General features: G+C 31.0%; 1 protein-coding gene across 7 annotated transcripts; it reads left to right on the plus strand.

Annotated features, from left to right (window-relative positions):
- The first annotated feature begins 2,585 nt into the window (after positions 1–2,585).
- Positions 2,586–26,351, plus strand: LOC129945319 (adenylyl cyclase X E). Of its 7 annotated transcripts, none has more exons than XM_056054976.1 (24): positions 2,588–2,888; positions 3,055–3,539; positions 8,434–8,622; positions 12,896–13,036; positions 13,143–13,302; positions 13,649–14,010; positions 14,069–14,190; positions 14,885–14,932; positions 15,002–15,146; positions 15,531–15,667; positions 15,736–15,885; positions 15,953–16,088; positions 16,153–16,218; positions 16,278–16,402; positions 16,476–16,694; positions 17,412–17,679; positions 21,531–21,620; positions 21,711–21,979; positions 22,048–22,142; positions 25,180–25,331; positions 25,405–25,570; positions 25,629–25,862; positions 25,925–26,049; positions 26,109–26,351. In XM_056054976.1, the coding sequence occupies exons 3-24, from the start codon at positions 8,515–8,517 to the stop codon at positions 26,283–26,285; spliced, it is 3,495 nt and encodes a 1,164-aa protein (XP_055910951.1). In that variant the 5' UTR covers positions 2,588–2,888; positions 3,055–3,539; positions 8,434–8,514; the 3' UTR covers positions 26,286–26,351. The 7 variants fall into 7 exon arrangements, with proteins under 7 accessions (XP_055910956.1, XP_055910957.1, XP_055910951.1 ...); XM_056054979.1 differs by having other exon boundaries at positions 2,593–2,704; positions 3,363–3,539; XM_056054977.1 differs by having other exon boundaries at positions 2,594–2,704.
- Positions 26,352–26,498: the final 147 nt, after the last annotated feature.

Genomic DNA, 26,498 nt, shown 5'->3' on the forward strand with positions numbered 1-26,498 from the left:
GTCGAAAAATGATGACAGCCGCTAGTGCTTCTATTTATAGTGCGTTGTAAAATACAACCATCGACCCTGTGCCGTGTTTGACATGTGCAGGAATAAGCAGAAACCATTTGATCGAAACCCACCTTTTATGTAGTACAGGATCATCACAGGTTTATTTTGAAAACCAAAAGTGGCTTTCTCTCAGTTATGTTGCGTCGATAACAAAAAACAACGCCGTTCTTTCAAAAAATCCAATGATAGTTTAGTGGACTAACCGATTATTGACTTTTACTGGAACATTTTTGTCATCGACAAATTCCTTTACTACAAAGGGTTTAAGAACGATTTTTTTGTTTTTAAACACGGATGTGCAGAACTTGTTAATTTAAGGTTTGCACATAGTGTTTAAATATAATGGCATCAACGATCAAGTTCTGTACTTTGATCAGAGCTTTACTAACCACTAGTTTTATGAAACTCGAGTTGTAACTTACTTTCTGCGTTTTTTCTTGCTTTAAGTATTTCGATCAATTTTTTTTTCAAAAGCCGTCAAAACACGATTTTACATTTACAGCCAAAATGTTCAATTGTAATTGAAAAACAGTTTATAAATAGTGCACTATTTTATACACTTAAATGTAACTACTTCAGATCTAGATCTTTTTGCTGGTTTTAGTTGCCAGTTATAGCTATCATTGAAATCGATCCGGAAGCATGTGTAAATCGATATTTTACAGTGTTTCCTTTTGATTAGAAATAAAAATTATAGACTGATCGATCGGAAATCACACAAAGAATTGTTTTTTTTTTTTTTAAAAAAAACGTTAAATAGCGCATTTATTTTTCGCTAAAAATGTGTTTTACTATTTTCCGGGCGGAAATTCAATTTCCTGAACAGTTTTTATGCCCAACAATGGAAGGAATCGTTTCATTGATTTGTGTTCCAATTTCACACATCCCAATGACAGATTTTTGTCGGTAAAATTTTGTCGTCAGGAATTTTTTTCCAGTGAGAGGAATTTTTAATGGCTGCGTTCAATAAAGTGTTGGAAAGGGTTTCTTGGATAGGTGGATTTTTAGATACCTTGTTGAACGAGTTGGAGAGCTGTTAAAAAATAAAAACAACTTTCAGCTATCTACAAAAAGCAGAGAAAGATTTAAGCTTCGAAGTCAAAATTGTTGCAAGATAAAATATTTAATAGTATATTTAATAATAATAATTCAACTGCTTCGTCGAATTGGTCATCTAAAAAATCAGGCAAATAGCTTTTTCATCGTCTATTATGTACAGAACATCCTCAAATGCAACTTCAACTATCATTTTGTATCTTTTTGTTTACCAACAAATACAAAAATCTGAAATCAATTTTCAAGTTTCTTGAAATTCAACCATGTGTTCTGTCAGATACCTACTAACCCCAGAAATTCTAGGATACCTTTGGATTCCTTTTTTGATATCCCAGCTGTTTTTGATCTGCTGTTATTTTACACCTAAAACACTTACAAAAAGTTATCCGGATACCATATCAGTCTGAGATTGAACGCAGCCAATGATACCTATAAACGACCTGTCAAAAAAATTCCAATGTTAATTATTTTCAATGATGAAAACCAATGTCAGTTATAACTGGCACCTTAAAGTCGAACAAATTTAAGAACATATTTTCGAATGGCCTAAAAGATTAACTGTCTATTAATATTTCAACTTTCCTAGTTTGATAAATCATTTATATTTAAGCAAGAAAACTTAAAACTGAATAATATAACATATATATGAACAAAAAAATAATCGGAAACAAAAGGAATCTATGAAATGAAAGGAGGGTTAACACTGACGTTACATGTATTGTTCGTCCTTCGGCAAGCAAATTGTAAATTTTAAAGCTTAAGCAATTGTATTGTGATTTCTCTCATATAGAAATCCGTATATAATAATACATTTTTGGGAGGATATATTCGTAAGTTTTGTAATTGTATCTTCCTCTCCTTTGATAATAAAGAAGATACAAAAAACTAAGACAGATATTTTTGTATTGATTGGGAATGCCATAAAATAATGAAATTTCAAAAAGGGTTGCCTCAAAAGATCCTTTATTAAAACGGATTCAACAAGAAAACAGATCGTACTAACACTTGACATTTTTAGTCTTTTGAAAGAAAATTTCTATTTTTTTCAAAAAAGTAAGACAAAATAATGATTTCGAGTGTTTGATTCTGGTTTATAAACGTTTATTCGAGTATACTTAAAAAATTCATGTTAATTGAGGTCAGTTTTAAAATAATCAACTCACATATTATTATGTAGAAAGAGGTGTTGACACTAATTTAAACGTTTTTATCCGAAAACTCAAATAGCTAGCACCCTGCTTATTTTGTGACTTCCAGACTTTATCGTTATCAGTCTTGGAAAAATAAAAAGCACATTCAAAAACACCACGTTTATTCCATACTTAATTGATTTTCTACCCCTATCAATTAAACTGTTCCTAAAATGTATAGCTAAAGGTACCTCTGTTCTTCATTTTATCGATCGACTTTCTTACTCATTCACTCACTTTCTATTGATAAGCCGTCCGCCGTGAGTGAGTTTATCAGAATAATGAATAGGAAAGTTCAGTTGGCTACGGGACTTTAACGGATAACGTTCAATTGGATTTTTTAAATTTTTAATTAAGTTTAAAGGAAATCATATCGATCAAAAAGTTAATCGTTATCTCCATTTCCCGTCTGTATCTATTCTAAAGTATTAATGCTTTTTCTATTTTATCTGATGGCGAGTTTGAATTTTTGGCAACAGAAATAATAAAATCGGAACTAAATTAGTTTTTAAAAGTTTACTTTTCACTTTTGATAAAGTGACCTAATTCTATACAACATGCTTAAAGTTATTTGTTAAAAGAATAGAAAAGGTGTGAATCCACGTGGAAATAATACCACAAAAAATTATACAAAGTTTTGAAAAATTTGTACATGAATTTCGTATCCTGAAAAAATAAAACCTGTTAATTTTTTTCTTAAATATAATTTTCATCCCGACTTTATCTATACCTACATTAATAATTATTATTATTTCAGTTTGTTATCTGTTGGTTTTATCAGTGATCGGTTGTCCAATTGGTGGAATTATTTGCCAATGCTAATTTATTGTTCAAATTTATAGCAATAACATTGTGTTTTGTTGTTGTTGTTTTTGTTATTTTGATAGAGACGTTGTGATAATTATTATGGTTTATCGTGTCACAGTGCTCTCTCAGGTGCTAAACTGATAAGCAATCGATTGCTATTGAGTATCTTTCTATAAGTGATAGTGAATGCAAAGCTTCTGAGAAAGCCATTAAGTCAAAATAAAGTGCTTCCCATAAATAATAATAGATAAATTATAGGCACCTTCATTATAAAGTTATAAATTCTTCAAATAATATAAAAAGTGAATTTTTCTTGTTTTAAAAATTGTGTGTTCAAAACAAAAGTGAAGAAGAATATCAACAGTATATTTATAGTGGGGATTCAATAAAATTATTATCAATGCTGATGGCGCTGACGCTGGTTTTTTAGTTAAGGTATATTTAAAAAAAAGAAAGTGACATTTTTGAATGTATGTCTATAAGAACCTATGTGAACAGTAGATTTTATGTTTTGGTAAAAATAGTTTTTGGATTGATTTTTTGCATCCGTAAAAGCCTAATCTTCTATAAATGAAATGAGTTTTGTTCAACGTTTCAAGGGTAAACATTGAAAAGGTGTTAATTATTATTTAACATGTAAAGTAAATATTATAGTTTTCATTTAGCATCATGGCGCAACTAATATTTATTTAGTTTCATTTTGTTTTGAATAGAAACTTTCCATCCAAATACTGCTACTAGAATTTCTGTGAATTTATATACGTTCCGAGTTCTGGCATTTTGATAAAATACAATTTTTTTTTTTTAGATAATAAATAATTTAAACTCATCACTACCCTCTTTTTTTAATGAATGTAATAGAATTGAAGAAAAATGATTTTATTATAATTCTGAAACAAAGGACAAAGGTGTCTTATCAATACAAATATCTTGGCGTAGTGTTTAATTACAATATGCCTTGGAATGAGCATCTAACAAACAGGTTGGGACCATCTAAAAATTCCATCAATGCAAAGTGGTTGAGACTGCTGCAAGACAAAACCGTCCAACACTCAACAAAGTTTAAAATATACAATTCCGCCTCAAAAGCTATTATGTTGTACTGTGCTCAAGTTTGGAGATACCGCGAATACAATCAAGTCAAAAAATTGCAGCGTTTCTACCATGGACTAGTGCCCAATACTACTCCTAACTATACTCTGCACATTGAAACAGGTTTACCGAAGGGTTTTGTAACGTCCCTCCAGCTACATTTTTCTTCATAAGACGAAATCTAATCTACCCAACATTTTATCGAAAGCCATTATAAACAAGAAAATATTCTGGGCCAGGGAATGGTTGGATCATTTTCACGAATCTACTTGAATGGCCCAGCTTACACAAAATTCTTTTCTAAAAATGAAAAAAAAAACATTGGAATGAATTTATAGTTATTGCGACAGAGTCCCAATTTCACGATGAATACTGCAACTTGATGTACTCTGGCATACCGAACTACTTTGAGGACTTCAATTCGAGTGATATGATTTCCATAACTTTTAAGGCTCGCTCCGGGCTCCTTGATATCAATGGAATAGCCTTCCAAGGAGATACTGATGGAATATGTACATTGTGTAATATGGATGAATCGAAAAATTCTATGCACTTCATTGGAACCTGCCCAGTATTCAAAAAGTACAGAAGAAAATTTCTTGGCAGCGGCATGTTTTCTCGTTATCAACTTCTCAACGTTCTTAATGGCTAGTAATGCTACTCAAAATTATATTACTTCTTTCAATTCAATATCGCAATCTTATTATAGATGAATTTTCATAACTTATGTAACTGAATCTACTTACTAAGCTAATATATTTTTTAATTTTCTTTTTAACCAGACAGGCAACCTATTGTTTTTATCAAAACTACATAGATCCAAACCAGCATTACTCAATTTTTTTGTAAAACCTTTTTGAAAATAAAATTATGTATCTGTTTTCTATGCAAAAAAACTATTATTAAATTTGAATACTGACATGAGCCAAAGAACCGTGTGCTTTTCCTTCGAAAAGTGGTACTGTGATATGCAACTGAAAGGACCACAAGCTGTCAACGAAAGCATTGTTCTCTAAAGAGTTTCCTTTGCCATTCAGGGTGAACTGTTCTGTGATTTCCTTCAATTATGTCAATGAGTCTTGATGGTGGCAATTGTATCACTTTGGAAATCCTTAAGGCTCTCAGCTGAGTCAACCCAAGTACAAAAAGCCTTACGTTGGATGCTTTGGGCCAAATTCTTGTCACTCGAAAAAGATAATAGTCCATTGCCCCAACAAATATAACAGCTCGGTTCTGCATGTCACTTTCACTCGAAATTAAATTAAAACCGATTCAAAATAAAAAGTTCAGTATTTAAATTCACTTTTATCAATATCGATTTCATTTAATTTAGTCAAACTTAAAACAAAGTGAATTTCATTTTGACTTTCCGGTTATTTGAATTCGACCAGTTTCAGTTGGAGTGATTGGAATTTGACAATTTAAAAAATTAAAAGGAAAGACTTAAACGAAATATACCTTAACTTTTTTTGTAATCACGTCAAATATCTTCTCCATAACATTTTGATTTAAAAAATTAAAAGGAAAGATTTAAACGAAATATACCTTAACTTTTTTGTAATCACGTCAAATATCTTCTCCATAACATTTTGAGTGAAACAACGTTCTTTCATGAACTTTCAAGACACATCTACCGGTATTTGGGAACTGCTACTAGTTATGCCCATGTTCTGCATTTCACTTTTTATGAATACACTTTGCGAAAATGAATTTGGGTGTTCCAAAATTCGTTATTTCGAATTGGATTTTCGAACACACAAACGGATGTTTTGTATCTCGGTTTATTTAATTTTTTGAACGCATTCAAATCACATTTTTTATTTCTGTGAATTTATCTTTGATAGCTTCCTTCTGCTAGGAATCGGAGGGTTGACGCAGGTTTTTGAAATGAAGGAATAGATAAAGGTATTATAAAAGGTTATATTTCCCTTAGAACATATACAAAAAAACTTCTTTGCTTTATCTAAAATTATAATAAAAGCTTAAAAGAGAAAATTAAGAATTTACTTTATTTATCAGAACAATTCTACACAATTTTCACAAACTTACGTTGTGTCAAGTAAATCTAATATCTTTGATTTGTCTCCCAAAATTCGTCATCCTATTTTCTCTTTTAAATTCTGCTTCCTTTTTTACGCTTAAAAATGCCAATGATATTGATCCATCTTTAAAACAGCAAAATTTCACTTCAGAAACAAAATAAAAATGGATGATCCTTTAGTTCTGACAGTTCGAAACAATTTCGAAGTTTTCGAAATCGATCGAATTGAAGAACATGCGATTTCAATTCACGTGAAATTGAAAAGGGATTTCAATTCACTCTCGATCGAAATTAGATTCATGGGCGAGAAAACGATAATATTTATTTTTGACTTCGTCCGCGTTTATTAGTTTTGGAAAAAGTATATACTATACATGGGTAAATATGTAACTTAACTCCTCCTAAACGACTGGACCGATTACTTAAGAATCTAAATGCACCTAAGCTATATAACGGTTCAAGTTTATTAATTCAAAAATGTATGGGCAAAGTTTTTGAAGCAACAGTTTTGAACGGTAAATTTGAAGGTGAATTTGTTCTTCTAACATGAATCCCTATTATCCCTTCACGCTCACTGATTCCATTAAAACGACTGCAATTTCAAACTCCAATTTTTAAATTGTTACTTTTAAAACTGGTCGGAAAGAATTAAAACTCGTTGAAATTTATTTTCTCTTTTTTTCAAAAATAATTTGATATTTTTGAGGTCTTCTAGGTCACTCCAAAAGGATTTACCATTTTTTGTTTGTAGCATTAGGTTTTACGTTCAGGAGATTTAAATATCCGCTGCTTTCTCTGAACTACACGAGGGCTTAAATATTCTACTACTTTGCAAAAAAATAAATAATTCAGCTGGTGTTTTGACTCTTTAACCAAAACAAGATAGAAAAACAATATTTGAAAACTTGCTAATCGTGTGTGGGATTTTGAGTTTGTAGTTTTATAAATAAGTAATTAAATTTGGTGGTGCAAGAGATCGTAGAAAACCAGAGGCTAGTGATTTGAAACTCTCAACCATTCCTGTGTCCAAGTAATTTTAAGAAAGGAGGGGATCTATAACATATGTATGTGCCGAATCCGAAAGGCTTATTTGAAAAAGATATATCCAACAATTTGTCAATTCTTCTAAAAGGAATACCTGTGAAAAAAATTTAGTTCGCACAACCAAAACTACGAAATATGTCAGCTTTATTTAATTCTACTGGAATCCAAGCGCACGTGACTCTTTTCATTTTTTTAAAGCTTTTGAAGAGCTACCACATGAAAATGATTTTTAGAGTGAAGTAAATGTTTTGGATTATATTCTAATTTTAAAATATATCCCACCATGTTTAATTGAAAAAATCGTTTCCTTAGCTTTTATTTACTGAAATTACTCAGAAAAATCAATTGGAACAATAATCCATTCTGGTTTTAAAAAAACCTAGGAATTCTTGTTACTCTCATTTTGTTCCTATATGCTTTTTTTAAGAAAGCCATCTCATTGGATTTATGCAGCAATATACTAAGGATTTTCTAAGTTCTTCCTAGCTCTATATACAACTATCAATTTATCTCCGGACTTAGCAAGAACTTAAGTCTTAAAACAGTTTGGGGGTCAGAACTGAGAAAGTATGAAAAACCTTTCATTACAAAAATACTCAAAGTGGTTCATAGAGTACGCATATCCATGCATTTTTTGCTCATTTTACGTGAAGCGAATTGAACTCTCTACTTCAATATTGAGCAAAATAAAGATGTTTGAATTTCGAGCCTTTTTCCAAATCACTCCAAATGGCTTTTGAAGTGATATTGGAATGGTATTTATGAATTGAGTGATTTCAAAAACTTTCGCTTTCAGTCGTACGTTCGATTCGGTTCTCGTAATAAGAACGTTTATTTAATCCTCATTCTAGACAACACTGTTCAGTCCTTCAACAAAAAACATCTATCAAAAAAATTAATTGATCCTATGAAAATAAATCATTTTTTAATATCTGAGTGCTAATCCACAGTATCTTTTAGATAAATACAAAAAACAGCAAATTTCTATTAAAATATATCAGTCATGAAAAATTTGCGTGTTCGATAAATAATTCCTTACAAAAATATTGATAACATGTACTTAAATAATAGGCAGACATTGTATTTATTATTATTTAAATATTGTACACATTACCTCAACAAAATTAAATAATTTTTCTTTTTTCCTTACAGATAAAAACAAAATAATAGTCAACATGATAAATCCAAATTGATTGAGTCGCGGCACAATATAAATAATAAATCATTGGAAATATGAACACAATTTTGCAACGAAATTCCGAACAATTACGCAGAAAACCTACACACGAGCCAACAGCAAATCTCTACTACGAAAGAAAATGGGAGTGGGGATTCTTGCGGGTAAGATTTTGTATTCATATTTGAAATCAAAAAGAGTTAATTTAGATTTTCATTTATTAGAGGCTATAAATGTTAAGCTCAAGCTAATTCTTATAGCAGGCTATTCAATATTCGTTCAACTTGCGAAACCTCAGTTAATAATCATGTCGATTTTAGAGAATTTGCAATAAAAATAAAAACAAAGTGTTTCGTATACATTTTTGGTTTTTGCAGTCAAACATCTGGGAATAGAGTTTTGAAGATGTTATTTTCGGTTTTTCACTATTACATAATTCAAATAAGATGGTTGGAAAATCATTTTTAAATTTTTTCTCACTCTATCAAGCCCACTGAACAACATTTTTAAAAATCATAGAAACATAAATTGAATAAATTTCAAATTTTCACAGAAGACCAACATTTTTATTTACAATACGGCTTAAAATTAACTAACTCAACTAAAAACTGTGTTATTTAACATTAGTTGTTGCAACATTACCTGTACGCAGAAGTTCATATATCTGGCACTGGAAAATTTTACTTGACCGCGTTCGTGAACTTATCCTGTAGTACTGTTTAAAACTAAATTAATCTTCCACCTCTTTTTTAAACTTTAAAACAAATGTATTGCATGTAGATTTTAAGAGCCAGATAAAATAATTATTGAAATCAATTCGAAAAAATGTTTAAATGTACGTTTTCCTCTTCATCAAAAATATCAATTATTTAAATGTTTAGTTGCATAGTTATTTTTCTGTTAAAAATTTACTTTTCTATTTTCATGACTGAAATTTATTTTTGTTGAACAGAGCATTTTATTAAATTGCCAATTGAATTGCAATTTTCAATGACAGTAATGATAGCGATCAATGAATGCTATAGCCGACCTGTTAAAAAATTTCATTGATATTAGTCCCAGTGGGTATCCCAATCGTGATTCTCTACTAGACCCGATTCTAAAAATTGAAACCTAAGCATACATAAACCTTGAACTTTAGTAAATCTACTAAAAATTACAAGACAAAATTGCTAAATTCCGATTTGAATACACTTTATTTACAAAATAACTTCTTTTTTCTTTATAAACAAAAAACAATACTTTTTTAAATTCCGCTTCCCATAATCGAATCTCATCAGCTTAACATTTTTCTATCACTTCAGGGGTCTATTTCATTAAAAACTTTTCACTTTGCAACTTTGCTAAGAAGTTATATCCTCCAAAGTAAACTGCAAATTTTTTTTCATAAACTTACAAAGTGAAAAGACTTTTCACTTTTAAATTTGTCACACTTTATGTATTTGAAAAGTGAAAAGTAAAAGTGTTTCACCAATTTAAAATACAACTTTGCAAATATTTCATGTTTATAAAGATCAAATATGCATTAAACAAAATTGGTGATCCAATATCTATCATGGTATCTTCAAAACATCGAGCTACATAAGTTAATTCTCCTTTTGACAATGTTTTCAAGGCTATGTCTGAACAATTTTGTGTCCAGCAAATGGTGTTAGAGTAACATCAACGATAATATTCGAAACTCGATGAACTATTCTTCAGAAGGTTTCTTTGCTTCTTCCTAGCATAAATGCAACACCCTAATATTGTGCTCCATTCCAATTCCATTGTGGTGTACACAAAAGTTGTTGCAAGGGACCTAAACACATACTAATTGGACTATTGAGTTGTTTATTTATAATTCTTCATTACTTTTAAGTTTTAACTTCTTTGTTTTATTTACAACAGCTTTGCAAAAGAAACTTTTTTTTAATAAACACCTTCCATTGAAGACCGTAGACATTCTTAGTCGATGGTTTTTTATTATAATTCGTTAAATACAAACGTCAACAATTCTTATAAATATAATACTAACTTAAAGTCTGAAACTTAAACTTGGCTATTGAAAAATATTAAATTGCATTTTATACTTTGTATGATTTGCCAAAGAAGGAATTTTTATGAAAGAGAGTCTTTGTGAGTAAGAAAGTACATATACTGTACTTAAAGGACAAGGGTTAAACATGTAATTAAAAGCGATTGGAACTTTATTTGCTTCTAAAACTCATGGTTTTACATTTATCAACATTTAAAATATGACGATTATTATTGCACCCTTCTCTTTCTTGCAGAAGAAGACAGTCAGATGTAGAGTTAATTTTTTGAAAATGTTAATGTCATCAGCATATTTAAGGATAGACGAATTTTGTACTGCCGTCATTTATAAATAAAACAAATAGAAAATAGATTCAAAAACCCTAAAATTCATGTTATTTGATAAAATCATCAAATAAAAAAAAACTATGTTCTTTGTCTTGTTAACTATTTTTTAATTAAGCTTTTCAAAATAAACTCTTAATAGCAAATTACATTATTGCATATTAGATTATTGTTTGGCGAAACAAAAAGAACAAATACTTTGCAAAATAACAAAACTTTTCACTTTTCAGAAAAAAACTTTGGACTTTGCAAGTTTTGTGAAACGTATTTCGTAAAGACAAAAACTTTTAAATTCAATCATTTCTTCTTTGAAAATTTGTGCTTTTTGAAACGTAATTTGCAAAGTAAATATGCAAAGTGAAAAGTGTTTAGTAAAACAGACTCAAGTTTTTAACATACACATCCCTTAAAAATAAATTATATGATGATTTTGCAACTTATAAAATACATTTCGGAGTTGATTTTTAGCTGATTTTGAATCCAAACTTGTATTATAACTATCTGCTCAAATTTTAAAAATACTTGTTTTAAACATAATTTTTATATTTTCCAATATATTTTTAAACGTAATGCTAAAATCTTGATTAGAATACAGATTCTTTAGAAAAATAAAAATAACTCTTAAAACCGTTTGGAGTTTTCTGTTAAAAGCTTTTTTAAATATTTAAACTGAATATCGTAGAAAGGGATTAAAGATTCTGAAAACCGTAATGAATTTTATTAACAAAATACTACAAAGTCGGGTTTTATTTTTAAATTTTAAAAAGCAAGATCGCAAAAACCTGGCGTGATATTGATATTTTGAAGTCGGTTTTCAATTTATGCCAGCAAACCTAATCGGAAAAGTGCAATTTAAATGTCAGTTACAAAACCTTGTTGACCAGTGAAGTTAACCCCCGATTGTAACTGTTGAACTGTTTCCTAGAGTTGTATGTACAAAAAATCGACAGCTAGTGAGACCTTCAACTTGGGTTCTAGTTGTAAAGTTTTATCCCTGTCAATTTATTGTACTAGCTGATTTCATTATTTAAAAGTTTCAATACAAAATACATATGTAGGTACTTATTAAGTTCATACGTATTTAAATGAAATGTTTGAAGTATCTGCGCACAGGTGCTCTTGACCTACAAGGCTGAACGATATCAAATTTTCAATCGCTTTGATATTGTAAGAACAAAAAATTATCATTTTAATAAACAATTAACGTTTAATTGGTTGTAAAAGTAATAGAGATTGTTAGACACAATGGGCAATCTATCCGGTCGAGATAAGATTTATACTATATTGCTTTTTATTTCTAAATAAATGTCTTACTCATAAGTCATAAGGCAGTGTTTCTTAAACAAACAAAAGTTTTAATCACAAAATTTAAAAAAAAATATATATGATAATTTAATATGAATGTTTTGTTGGGCGCCATGAGAATTGTGAATGACTAAACAATTAATTCAATATAATGTAGCACCTAAATATAAAATAGATAGATTAATACATTTTGCGTGTGCTTAATGGGAATTTTTTAAATTAAAGTTGCATATTGATTGAAAGTTCTTGGCTTAAGTCATTCACACCGATTACAGAATCTTATGATGACATTTCTATCATAGTAAAAGTTTGAAAAAATCAGTCCAAATTTATGCACAACTTATTTATAGGTTCTATAATTACCATAATTATAAATATAAGAAAAATTCCATTAAAATAACTATGTTTGGATGTTTGAGAAAGATTGCATGAGAGGGTTGCAACAAACTCACGTGCGCAAAATATTCTTCTCAAGTCACACGCTTGTGGTCAAAAGTTTATAGAAAACATTCTAAAGCGTTTCTCTTTTTCGGATTTTAGCATCAATAGTTTTATAATGATAGCTTTATAGATTTGTGTCTACTGACTTTTGACCGCAAGCGTGCGACTTAAGCATTCCAAAATATTACAAACAAAATGCTTGCATCTGGAAATAAATAGTTTGATTTTCGAAAAAACGTTAAATTTTCTCTTTTAAAATCTAGCCATCTTCATAAAATTAAAGCTTAATATTAGTTATTGATTTATTATTATTTTAATAATATACATTTCCAGAAACAATGCCGGAATCTAGAAATGGAACAGTTCTATTCGACTTATATGCAACGTTTACGAATAAGCTATCTCTCTCTGTTCATACTTCTACAAGCTCTTGTTGGAATTACTCACGTTGTGATGTTGATGGCAGCAGTTTCGGTAAGTCAGCTTTTTTTACTCAACTTTAGAAGTTTTTGTTAAAATATTTCACTATTCATAGACTTATTCGGTCTACTGTATACAATTTTTCTAATATATTTTTCAGGACCTGAGTGCAGTTTTTGTGGAAATATTTTCATATCTCGCATCAATTCTTCTTGTCTGGATGGTACTCTTTATAACCTTTCGGGAAGATCTAATCAAAAGGGAACCTTGGATTGCCTATGTTGCATCATGTACCGCTGTCTTCATTTTAGTTGTATCAGGTAAACATTTTTATCACCTGCCAGTCTTTATTCGGTCGCTCCCGACCGGGTCGATTGTTGATTAAATCTTTCAAGCTTTTTATTGAAATGTTTGTAATAAATTTCAAAAATTTTGTTCAAACTTATCACCGAAAAAATAAGGTTTTCTGAAAAGCAAGAATATTGAATGCTTCTTTGACAAAAGCATCGTATTTTAATATCTAAGCTCTCAATGACAAAAACTTGGCCATAACATTTGTCCGAGGAAGAAAGATTTTCACTGATTACACCAAAAACTTGAAAGCCATAATCATGATACATTATTCTACGTTGCTTGTAATAATTTCTTAAATTTCATCACTCATAGATCTCCTGATTCCAACCTACCATGCTGTAGTTGATTTTCCAATACCACCACTGCGTCCATCTTATGGCAGTTACATCTTGTACGCGATTTATATGTTCATTCCTCTAAGTGACAACTGGCATGCATGTATCCTAGGTATAGCCGCCACCCTTTGCTACATGGTCAATTTCGCAATGGTTACTTATAGACTAGATGACCACATTTTGATAAAAACTGTTTCGGAAGCAATTTTTTTGGGCTGTGTAAATGTATTGGGAATATATTTTCGATTTATGAAAGAAATTGCCATCAGGACAACGTTTCTTGATCGTAGAGAGTGTATCGAAGAGAATTTATTATTGCGATATGCAAGGGATCAAGAGGTAGGTAATTTGTTTATATTAAAAATTAAAAAACAAAATAATTTTGTTTTAATTATAGAAAAGCCTATTTCTTAGTATTATTCCTGCCCAAACAGCTGACAAAATTGAACGTGAAGTACGAGACCGTATCGATCATATGAAAGCCGAAAATAGACATAGGAGATCATCTTTAGACAGAGGGTAATTATAAATCATATTTATTTATTGCAGCTTTTAAATGTACAGTCGCGTCATTTAATTCTTATTCTGTCGTGTAGTAATTTTAATTCACCAACTTCGGTAAATTAATTGATATTCAATCGTGGTTAAGACCTTGTATGTAAAGGGTCCACCAAATAACTTTTTTTTTAAACAGGGCGCAAAACATCGAGTGTAGCTTCGGCTGGCAATTTTTTTTGGCAAAATTGGCATGTTCTCTAGCTTCAAGCGTATACACAACCATGTTCGTTCAGCGAAAGAATACAGCTAATTATCTGTCAAATCAGACATGAGCTAAGTGTTTCCATTCACGAAATACGCACTAGTTGAAAAAAAAACGTTAGATGGCGGACCCTATATATGACAAACGTCAAATGAATTTTGGTATCGAGCAAAATTGGGTAGACACGCCTAAACGGCTTAACATAAAATGAATAACTGTTCCCAACCACTCAAAGCTGATACAATATAAATTTTGAAAATACATATCTTCAATTTAAATTGGATCTCAATATTACATTACATTAAGTTAAACTATTGTCGAAATGGTCATTGTATGTTATAAAAGAATCTGCATGTACTTTGAGTAAGTCTTAGACTGCTTTTTATTTATAGTCGTACTCTCTAAAAGCTTTGTTTTAAACACTACCCTTATTTTCCAATTTTTTTTTTCAAGAAATTCACATCAACAGTCTATAAAGCGCTGGAGACGTCCTGACACTGGGTAAGAATATTTTTAATATAACAAATGTTTTAATTTATTAAAAAAAAAATTCTTAACTCTTTTTCTTAGTAAATTGTTCATTGAATCCCATTCTGAAGTATCCGTTCTATATGCGGATATAGTAAACTACACACATTTGACAACTACACTCGATGTCAAAACTCTAGTCGAAACAATTCATGATCTTTTCGTGAAATTCGATCAGGCTTCAGAGGTGAGATGATAAAATCTGAAAAAGAGTCACCATTCACACGAGAAAACTAAAATGGACTTAGGATTTTTTGACGTTTTCATTTGGTCTCCTTCAAAAAATGAACCCGTCCAAACTATTATTGTTTACATTGGACTTTTTTGATGCCTCTCATTACGATTCATCATTTTATCTCGAACTGCCTAGATTAAAAAAAAAACATCAAGAAATGAGTCCGACATATGATCGAGATAAAATGATGAAACGTCAAAATGGGTGGGCTTGAAAAAAATCAAAGTTAGCACAACGTCTTTTAATTTAAAGTTGCCTCGTGTGAAACGTGACACAAACTGTCAATTTTAAACAACAAATCTATCACTACACCCTGCCTACACTTTCTTATTGTAGGAATACAATGTGCTTCGGATTAAGTTCTTAGGTGATTGTTACTATTGTGTCTCCGGTGTACCAGTTAAAAACGACCATCATGCCAAAAGTTGTGTTGACCTTGGACTTCGCATGATTAAGGATATTCGTGAAGTAAGGTACTTATGAATATATTCGATGAAAAAATATAACTTGAAGTTCAAATTGATGCAGTTGCAACTTTTAGAACAAAGCGTAAGTTGGATATTGATATGCGAATTGGTGTACATTCGGGTAGTATACTTTCGGGTGTAATCGGCGTATGTAAATGGCAATATGACATTTGGTCTAAAGATGTTGACATTGCAAACCGGTTGGAATCAACCGGGGCAGCTGGGTAAGATTGCATACACAATATGAAAATCTCTATACAATTTTAATCGAGTTTCTTTGGGGATTCCAAGACGAGTTCATGTAAGTCAACAAACTCTGGAACTTCTTGATGGCGAGTACATGTATGAGGAGGGTACTCAAATGGCGAAGGAGGATGAGGTTTTGAACAAATATCAAATTCGAACGTATCTCATCAAGCCTCAAAGAGTGAGTTAATCATAATGACCATAAGGCCACACAAGACAAAAACTATTGATTTATATTTCATTAGTTTTACCAGACCGGAGAATATAGAAGACAGTCTTTAGGAGCCCGTAGAATGATCGAATCAAACAGGGTAGTACCTCTATAAGTTTTGTGATTCTTTGTTAATTTGTTTTTATTTTATTTCTCTAGGGTCCCAAAGTAGACACATCGATAAATTTTATGCAAAACACAATTGAACAATACAATCAAATTCGTATCCAAGCTAAGCTAGAAATGAGTAGAGAATTAGATAAAATGCCAATTGGAAAATTTCAGTAAAAAAAACTACTGTAACAAATTTTAAAAGTTAAACGACGATTATTTATGTGATGATTTATTATTTTGTAGTGCTTCAAAAATATGTTTTGGACCGCCAAAGAGACTAACACAAGATGAAATGGAAGAACAAACTTTTAGGAGTAATGTTACGACGTTTTGTTTATTTTTTAAAGATTATCGATGGGAATTTATGTATATGATTGAACCGGATGTTATGTTGAAGTATAGTATACTTATTGGATTTATAACATATTTTGGAATTCTTTCGGTTCAAGCTATAAATAAGCCGTGAGTACTTGTAAAATGCATTCCAAGAGGTATCATTTTGATTTTAAAAAGAGTAGGCATTTTGTATGAGAAATAAATGGATATGTAGTAAATTGTAAAGGGCAAAATATTCGCCAGAGCTACGGTAATTGCACAACCATAAGCCTTATGGATGAATCACAAACACGCTTCAGCTTCGGCTTCACCTGACGTTTACGAGTTCAGCCACAGGAATTCAATGCATGCTATTACAATGGAGCTACAACCTCACGTTTCGTTTGACAATCGTAAGGAAAAGAACGTGATGTAAAGTAATGTGTCTCCAAACGGAAGCTCTAGTTCAATTATCTGAACATTTGCTTTGTCTGACAGCTCATAAGCTGTACAAAAATATCAACAAACAAAATATTTGCTCTTTGGAGGGATGAAATAATGAAATGTCATTCAAAGCAACCTCGAAGCAGGCCCACCGTAATGCAGACAAAGCCAAAGCTGAAGCGTGTTTGTGATTCAGCCATTAAATCCATTGTGTAGCTCTCATTTATTTGAACGTAAGAAGATCTCGGCAACTAATTGTAATCGCTTTTTCGAAATAGAAATTACACGTTCAGCAAACTTTGATTGAAAAAATGTTCAACTTTTCTCAAAATGAAACATCATATTGGAAAATCATTTATATAATTGATATCTAGTAAAGAAATATACCAATTAATTTGAATAATTTTATATTTTTTTCAGGCAAAGTCATATGTTTTGGGTTGTAAATGCATTAGCTGGAGTTCTATTGACATTATTTCTCCTTATAACCTGGTATAAGAAACTATGGATTATGTTTAATCCATCGGACGAAGACGATTCTGATCATCAAAATCGTGGTAAACCTCACAACAAGATCTCCCTATATTTTTACAACTTATCGGATATATGGATGCGAAGTATATTTGCAAGATGTTTTATTTATTTGACAATGGTAACAACACTTTGTGCGAGTTCTATGCTTCAGTTGGTATGTATATTAATTAAGTTTGGTAATGGAAGGTGAATCTTAAAAAGGATGGACATCAACTTACATCCAAAATGTTAAACGGGTTATTGATAACATAAATGATGTCTGCCTTTTTTAACGTTTCATCAACGTAAATTTGATTGAAAAGTAATCGTATTTTATTAAATAGAAAAAAGCCATTTTAAGTTTAGATGAAATTAAGGTTTAAAATTTGTTTCGACTCATTTTAAAGTTTCATAATATTATATATCCTTTAACTTCATAGCACTGGTCGATGACAAAATTATGTTTTGTTTTTACGGGAGCACAAACTGTTTGTGACAAACAAAACAATACTTTTTTTAAGAATTAATTAAATTCCAATCTCGCCCTTTTCTATCACACCAGGGCCATGTTTAACCAAACACTTTACACTTTGCAACTTTGCACTTTTTTCCATTTGGTGAAACGTTATTTGCAAAAATAAAATTATCGAATTGATAAGTTTTTCTCTTTGCAAAATATGATTCGCCAAACTTATACTTGCAAAGTGCAAAGTCTTTTATGAAAATTGAAAAGGTTTTTTTTTGTTTGTTTGAATTACATTTAGAATTTTGAAAATATGTAATAAAAAATTTGTATTTGCATATAAGAGTTTGGTTTGAAAAGTTGTCAAAAACTTATTCAAAAATATTTGAATCGCTTTGAAAATGAAGAAGTAAATAATAGTTAAAAAGACAATGAATAGGATATTTTGTTTAATGCTCCCGAATTTAACAAGGAATATGAATTTTGAATTTAATGATTCATCTCAGTTTCAAAAAATGTCGTTTTTTGAAAAGCTGGAGTGGAATGGGCTTAGAAACTAAGAATTATTTCGATATCGTAAATGAAGTGAAAGATAGTTTTCTATTAACGAAGAGTACCATCGAGTTTGAGTTGTCTAAAATTATAAATAAACTTCAATTCAATAGCCAAAGGAATATGTCTACGAATATGGGAACGGAGCCCAATAGGGCCGCATTTAGGGGAGGGCAACCGGGCAGAAACCACAGGCCGAAGGGGGGGGGGCCCCACAATATAGACTTCGGAAATTCGTTGCCTCAAATTCCAACTAATAAACACTAGTAAACATCTTTTCCTTTGATATGTATTTTTTTTGTTCTTTTACCTTTACCTACAGCCTACAGTACTTTGTACATATGTACATGATTATTTAATTATATTAATCTTAAATAACCGAAATAATTGATCTATATTTGTTCACTCCAATCAGGCAATCAGCGCACACAGGAATGGTTGAGAGTTGTAAGTCACTAGGCCCTGGTTCACAACGAACTGTTGCGCCAACTAATTTATTTTTATTTATTGACTAATGGGTGATTTGTCCATCGGCTGTTATCTACTTATTGAGAAAGGGGAGAGAGAGTGGCCAGTTTTTAGGCTTTAAATAGCTCAGCTACACTCGTCTTGTTGAGATTAAGCTACTAAAGCCTTAGTCAACGGCTATTCGGCAATCGAAAGAGCTCTAACAAGCATATCTTTCAATAAAGAGCAAAAAGACATCGTGAGAAATGAAGCAACGCACCTTTTACAGAAGATGAGTGGTCTGGAAACCGTTTTGTTTGTAACATTTTTGAACGATATCTTGGAGCGATTCAACGCTACAAACAAGATGTTGCAAGACTCGAAAATGATTCTTGAATCGGCAATGTGTGCTCTAGAATCATTAAAATCATTAGTAGAATCCAAACTAAATGATTTTGATGAATATGTGAATATGTACAAGCAAGCACCCGCACCAGAACGAGAAATGTCAGGTTAAATCCGCTCAATTACGGGAAAGCACAGGACGCAAATCTGTCACCCAAGGAAAAATACAATGTATCCGCCTTCATCCCAGTGATTGACCAGCTATCCGTTTCTCTTACTGAAAGATTGCATGTCTATGAACCTTTACATTTGAGATTTGAATTCCTAAATCACATTGAAAAGATGGATGCTAAAAATGTGCACGCTGCAACAGAGGCATTGGTGAAAGTGTATCCGGATGATTTAGAGCCTAGTCTTGGTAATGAGTTTGTTCAATTTGTGTCTTTGATTGACTCATACAAAAAAAAGGAATATGGAACAGATCAATCACCTGAACTATTTTCCTACCAAATTCTGGAAGATTAATATTTCAGAGCTACATTAACAAACCTTGAAATTGCATTGAGAATGTAATTGGTTTTGATGGTAACAAATTGCACTGGCGAGCGCTCATTTACAAAAATGAAAATTATAAAAATAGGCTTCGAACCACAATGGGACATAGCCATCTATCGCAGCTTTCTAGCATTGAAAGCGATTTACTCCGAGAACTGGATTTCAAAGAAATCATTAACGATTTTTCGGCGAAAAAAGCTCGAAAGGTTCCGTTCGTTAACCTTTAAATTTAATTTTAGATCATTCTTTTTTCCGTTTATATTTATATGTGTTTGTGCAATACTAAAGTAATCTACTTGGTTTCACAATAAATTATTTATTGTAAAAATGGTTTACTTTATTTAAAAAAAAAATGAGTGAGGGGGCCTCCGCTTCTTTATTGCCCCTATCCCTCTGGTCCTCTAAATCCGGCCTTGGAGCCCAATATCACGGTGTTGCATCTATGCAGGGAATAAGCAAAGTAACCATCTGCAGATGGTCTACTATTATCATTGATGAATTTCTCTCTAACACCATTAGATGGGCACCAAATTGTTCCAACAAAGCCCCGAAAATTTGTTTCCAAGGAGGATTTCCTTATGTAGCTGGATTTGTTGACGATACCAAGATAAATATTCATTCACCAATTTTTTCTAATGCATATTTGATCTTAATAATCAGAATATAAGATTTACTTTGTAACAAGTGGTGACACAGTTTTACGTTTCTCTTTTTAAATAGAGTCTGAAAAATTGAAACATTTTTTCACTTTGCAAAATTTTGTGAAACACTTTGCACTTTACTTTTCAGGATATCATTTTTCTTGCAAATTTTCAAAAGCGAAAAGAGTTTGGTGAAATAGGCCCCAGGTTTTTACAATATGCCCCTTTAAAAATGCTAAAAATAAAAACAATTAAAAACGCTTTTTTTCTAAGTTAAAACTCAAATATCTCTTAACAATAAATTTCATTGTGATTTCGTAAAGTACAAATCTTTCACTTCTTGATACAATTTTAATCATTTTAGTATCTTACTTAGTTTCTATGAATTCTCATTTGTAATGAAGATTACTTAACTCTATATGAAGTTTTGAGCTAACCTTGAAAACAATACTTTTATAGTTTTAAAAAACTCGTTTTGGACTTAACTTTTAGAGTTGATTTTAAACTCTATATGTTAGAATTGTATTGACAACAGATTCGTTACATTACAAGAACAAAACTTACTTTCAAACAGTTTTGCTTATTTCTGTTAAGACTCGTTTAAGCATAAGTGGCTTAGCGTTTTCTTAAGATTTATGTTTGTAAGATTGGTGGAATCTAATAACTTAGGAAGATTTTGCGAACATTTAATGAATAAATATAAAACTTCGACTGAATATTAAAAAAAGGATTATGACTTTGAGAACCATCACGGATTAAAAAAAAAGATTTATCTAAAAAACCTGACGTGTTACATTAATTTCGAATTCGGATTTGAATTAATTTAATAATATTTCAACAAGGAAACCTTTTCGACCAGTGTAGTTAAAAAGCGGAAAACTGTGGTAAAATGTTAAAAACATTTGGGTGTGTTAACACCCAAAGACACTGAATTATGCCTTATTTTGCAAAACATGTACATTAATCAGTAGTTTGTCTACAACAATTGCTTTCATTTATCCATAACCTTAACTTTTCTTATAGATGGACTGTCGGCAATTCGAAGAAATATCACAAAACGCCAATAGCACTTTATTGTCAAGAGGACGACACAATTTATGTTTCAATCCATGGGTAAGATAGCTCTGAGATTTCAAAAAAGTAGTAAAATCATAATAATAAAAATAAACGTTATCCACTTAACTAACATACATATATTTACAGGCTATAACTGAGAGTTTAGTTTTAACAATCTGCATGAACTTCCTATTCACAAGAATTCCATTTGTAATGAAATTTACTGTTGGTGTAGTTATTGTCCTGGTTTATTCGTATTTTGTATCTGTTAAATATGCATATATTTATCATACAAGTCCATCAACTAATTTAGGTTTAAATCCAGAATATTCACATTTATTAGTAATTTTTATTTCATTTGGAATTTTCCATCTTATGGACCGACAAACAGAGTATATTTCCAAGGTTGACTATAAGTATGATATATTTTGTGTGTATTTTGTAAATTTTATCATTGACTCTAATACACGACAGTATTTTATAGTTGGAAACGTCAATTGCAGAAGAAGCAAGAAGATGCTTATGTTACAAATGAAACAATTAAAATTTTGGTTCATAATATTTTACCGGCTCATGTGGGTAAGTAAGATATTAATTATAAATAATTACATAAAACTAGACAAAATTATGGTGAAAGGTTCCAATTTTAGAGTAAGAACTTTTAACAATTGAACATTAGATAAGAAATACATGACAAAATTGTTGCAGTAATTAGTTCTGACCAACATAAATGGTCAACGTTCAATGTTCTCTACGATCTTATGCTACTTTGCTAAATTTAATATAAAATTGAATAATTTTATTGTCATTCAGGTTTTATTTTTTGTATGTCTCCATTTTAACTGGTTCAAAAATCCTATTTTGAAAACATTACATATTTTAAAATTTGTCGTTTTATGTTTTCTACGTTTTTGATTCTTTTGCATACTTGATATCAACTAAAGTGGTCAGTTATAGCTATCATTGGTTTTCATCATTGAAAACAATCTTTGAAATTTTATTGACAGGTTTGTTGTACAGTAACTCACATATTCGATCGAATTAGTTTCACTATTTCGATTTTGGTCGTATTAAGATTAATATAATATTTTATTATTTCAAAACTTAAGAAATAACATTAAATGGCCTTAGATTTGAAGAGAACATTTAAAATAAAAAAAGCAAACAAAATGAAGAAATTGGCATTCGATAAGTTTTGTGAGTTCATATAATATGGAAAATCTAAGGCAATTCAGTGTTTTGCAGCTAATATTTTGGCACTCAGATTTCAGTCTTTGCCATACTTCATCCATAAATCTAGCGCAATGATCCCAAGATCAAATCCTGCGTTTAAGGATAAACCAAAGATCTTCAATAGGGTTCAGATCTGAGCACTGCGTATATCCAGTTTCGTCGGACCACACGACATTTTCCCAGTCCATTATGGTGTAGTTTCTATATTTTTTTACAAACTGCAAACGCAGTTTTCGGGAGCGATACATCAGTAAGGGTTTTCTTATTTTTGCTCGTCCTTTCATTCCGGCTTGTCTTAGAACTCTTCTAACCGTTTCTGGGCTGACATCAACTCCCTGAGTAGTAGATAAGTTCTGTTTTATTTGTACAGAATTGTCAAATTTTCCATTTTGTAAGATGATATAATTCGGGATTTCTTCCTAACGGTCGACTTTTTGTTGTTATATAATAGTTTTTTTATACTTTCCTTTGAAAATCGGCTTATTTCTTTCATTTTCAAACCTTTTCTATTTTTTATAAGAAAAATAAAATTTTCAAAAAAGATCCAATGGAAAAATTAAGACGGGACAAAAATACTACAGCTTACTTACTTACTTTTAATTTTTTATCCGTTTCGCAAATGTTGCTTGTATTAATTAGAGATTTGCTCTGTACAACTTCACTGCAGTAAAGAACTCACAAAACTGATCGAATGTACCTATTCCTCATTGCCCTGGTATTTGGAAACGGTATTTACGATTAGCTGTAATTGTTATTGGTAAAGCATTTTTTACCTCTAGCAAACCATGTGTAAAATATTTTTGCAGAGTCATATAGTAATTTTTTGTGAAAAGTTTTAAGAGAATGTGGATCACTTTCGATCGAAAATGTGAGTTACTGTAGCTTTCATTGAAAATTTCTGTCATTGGACAAATATTTCCTAATTCAATTCAAGCATTTAACGTTAGAGCTGATCATTGAAAAGTAAACTGACAGGTGAAAATACAAAGACGCCAGTTATAGCTGTCATTAAAATCGATCTGGAAAAATTTTCGAATCGATATTTGACGGTTTTTCCTTTTAATGAAAATTATATACTGGTCAATCGGAAATCACACAATTAATTTTTTTGAGGAAAAACGCTAAATAGCGCATTTATTTTTCGCTAAAAATGTGTTTTTCTATTTTCCGGACGGGAATTCATTTTTCTGAACAGCTGATTCGTTTATGTCCAACATTTGATTGATTGCTTCAATTTCATTGAATTCCAATGACGGATTTCTGTCAGTAGAAATGTTCGGTGGATTTCAATGAGGAAATTTTTTCAATGACAGAAATTTGTAATCATAGCTATAAACGACCTGTCAAAAAAATTCCAATGTTTGTTTTTAATGGGCAGGTTCAGACAACATAAGAGACTTCTAGTTTTCCAAGTGTCATGACTTTCAAATTCAGAACTTTACTTCACTATCCTCTACTTTAAGTTCATAGTAAAAAACTACCAAAATCATTATTGTCTACAAAACACTCCTCAAGCAAGCTACAAGTCCATCACGATTTGTATTTTGTATTGTACAGAAATATTACTTATTTTCTTTCCAAATTTACAAGGAGCCTTTTCACAGGAAGCAATAAATGAAGTTGTGCAGAAAATAAATAAATCATAGAGTAATAAAGTTCAACCTTCAATTGAAAACATAATCATTGTGTCATTTTGACACAAGTTCACTTGACTTGATAGTTTTGATAGTTAGGGAGATTTTTCTTAACTAACTTTCCAGTTAGCTTTCCAATAAAGTTGCCTTAATTGGAAATCAATTGTTTGACAGCTGGCCCATCAGGTACTAGAAACTTGTCTTACTTTCAAGTCCCTTATGTCGTCTGAACCCATCCAACGATGAAAACCAATGATACCTTTAACTGGCGCTAAAGTTGGCCTGGGTAATTATTAATTGTTGTACATGATTTACAAACAACGAAGAAAATGGAACTCTTTCAGTGGAAAGCTATTCATTGAAAATGATTACATCATTGAAAAATTGACCAAAAAAAGACTATCTTTTAAATCTTGAAACAAATTTTTTAAAGATGAAAACCAATGATTGATATAACGTGCCCCAAAGCGAAGCACTTACATATATAATAAAATAAATTGTCCGGCCTTATGTTTTTTGAAAACATAAAGAAAATTCTCATTTTTGATAATCCGCTTTTTTAGCATTTTCCTCGGATTGTTGTTAATCGTTGTGATATTTTTGAAATGTATCATGCAGTATTTTCTGTTTCTGCTTTGCATTTTCCACTATTTTGTGGTGACGAATTTGGTCTTTTTTACGTTTTTTATACCTGTCCTAAGAACTTTGCCTATATATGTAAGTAACTCAATAAAATGTGTACTTTTCAGCTGATATTTACATGTCGAGAAAGATGAAGAACGAGCATTACTTTGAGGAATATGACAATGTTGCTGTAATGTTTGCCACAATTCGAAATTATGACACGGAAAAAGTTGGTTTAAGAGTCTTAAATGAAATAATTTGTGACTTTGACGAAAAAGTATGTTAAAAATTAATGAAATTCTTAATTCTCTCATAATCATCCCTTTTTAATACCCAAAAAAAAAACAAAGCTCCTTCAATACCAAGGACAATTGAAAATAGAAAAAATCAAAGTAGCTGGATGGTGTTATATGGCCGCCTGTGGTTTGGATACAAATCGATGTGAATCAACAACAGTCCGAGCAAGTCATAGATCCTCTGGACTTATGCCAAATGGACGTCGAAGTTATAATACGAGTAAAAAATATCTTCATTTCAATTTACAATTTGTTTGTTAATTCTTTTGTTTGTGCAGCACTTCGTTGTTCCACAAATATGGATCCAAGTGGTTGCAATGTTTCAAATGACCCTACAACATCAGCTGCACAAATCAAAGCCAGACAAAGAAAAATAAGTAGTCGACAGTCAAATAACGTGGTTTTTGTTATGGCTCAATTCGCTTTGGATCTCATGAAAACTCTTCATAGCTTCAATGTGGAAAATCTACAATGTGAAAGTAATCAATCTGATGCTGGAATGTTACGCATAGGTATTGAACTTTGATATTCATCAAAATAGAACTGTTTGAGTTGATTTTTGTTTTGTGATAAGGTATTTCGAATGGTGAAATAATGGCTGGAGTTGTGGGTTCCTGTAAGCCTCATTATGACATTTGGGGCAATGCAGTCAATATGGCATCCAGGATGGACTCAACTGGTGTTCCAGGATGTATTCAGGTAAACTTTTTTATGAGAAAATGGTGAAGTCAGAGAAATATTGGTATTTTCTGTTAAAGGTAACCGAAGATACAGCAGAAATATTGATGTCATTTGATATACAGTGTAAATTCAGAGGAATGACATTTGTAAAAGGACGTGGAAATATACCAACCTATTTTGTTGGAATTGATGAAAATTTAAATTTTATAAAACAAAATCGGCCGCTCGTAAATAATTTAGAAATTGATTGTTAACAAAATTAAAGATAAAGTGATATGAATATAAATTTACCATCAAAGAAGCAAAACAAATGTCAACTTTTTATTTTACTTACAATCTTCGGTTCATTTCAAAATGGATTTTAAAAACTTATGTAACTAAACCTTAGAATCATCTTTCTGTTGAATTATAACAACAAAGGTTCAATATTCTTCAAAAAAAGTAAGTATACGCCTGAGTGAACCACT

The sequence above is a fragment of the Eupeodes corollae genome, chromosome 2 (genome assembly GCF_945859685.1).
Source record: "Eupeodes corollae chromosome 2, idEupCoro1.1, whole genome shotgun sequence".
Lineage (NCBI taxonomy): Eukaryota > Metazoa > Arthropoda > Insecta > Diptera > Syrphidae > Eupeodes > Eupeodes corollae.

Bases quoted from the DNA above. Each gene is read 5' to 3' on its own strand.
- LOC129945319 (XM_056054976.1), top strand. From the start codon at position 8,515: ATGAACACAATTTTGCAACGAAATTCCGAACAATTACGCAGAAAACCT. The intron at 15,147-15,530 runs GTGAGATGATAA...TTCTTATTGTAG, and splicing joins AATTCGATCAGGCTTCAGAG to GAATACAATGTGCTTCGGAT. The intron at 16,219-16,277 runs GTAGTACCTCTA...TTATTTCTCTAG, and splicing joins GAATGATCGAATCAAACAGG to GGTCCCAAAGTAGACACATC.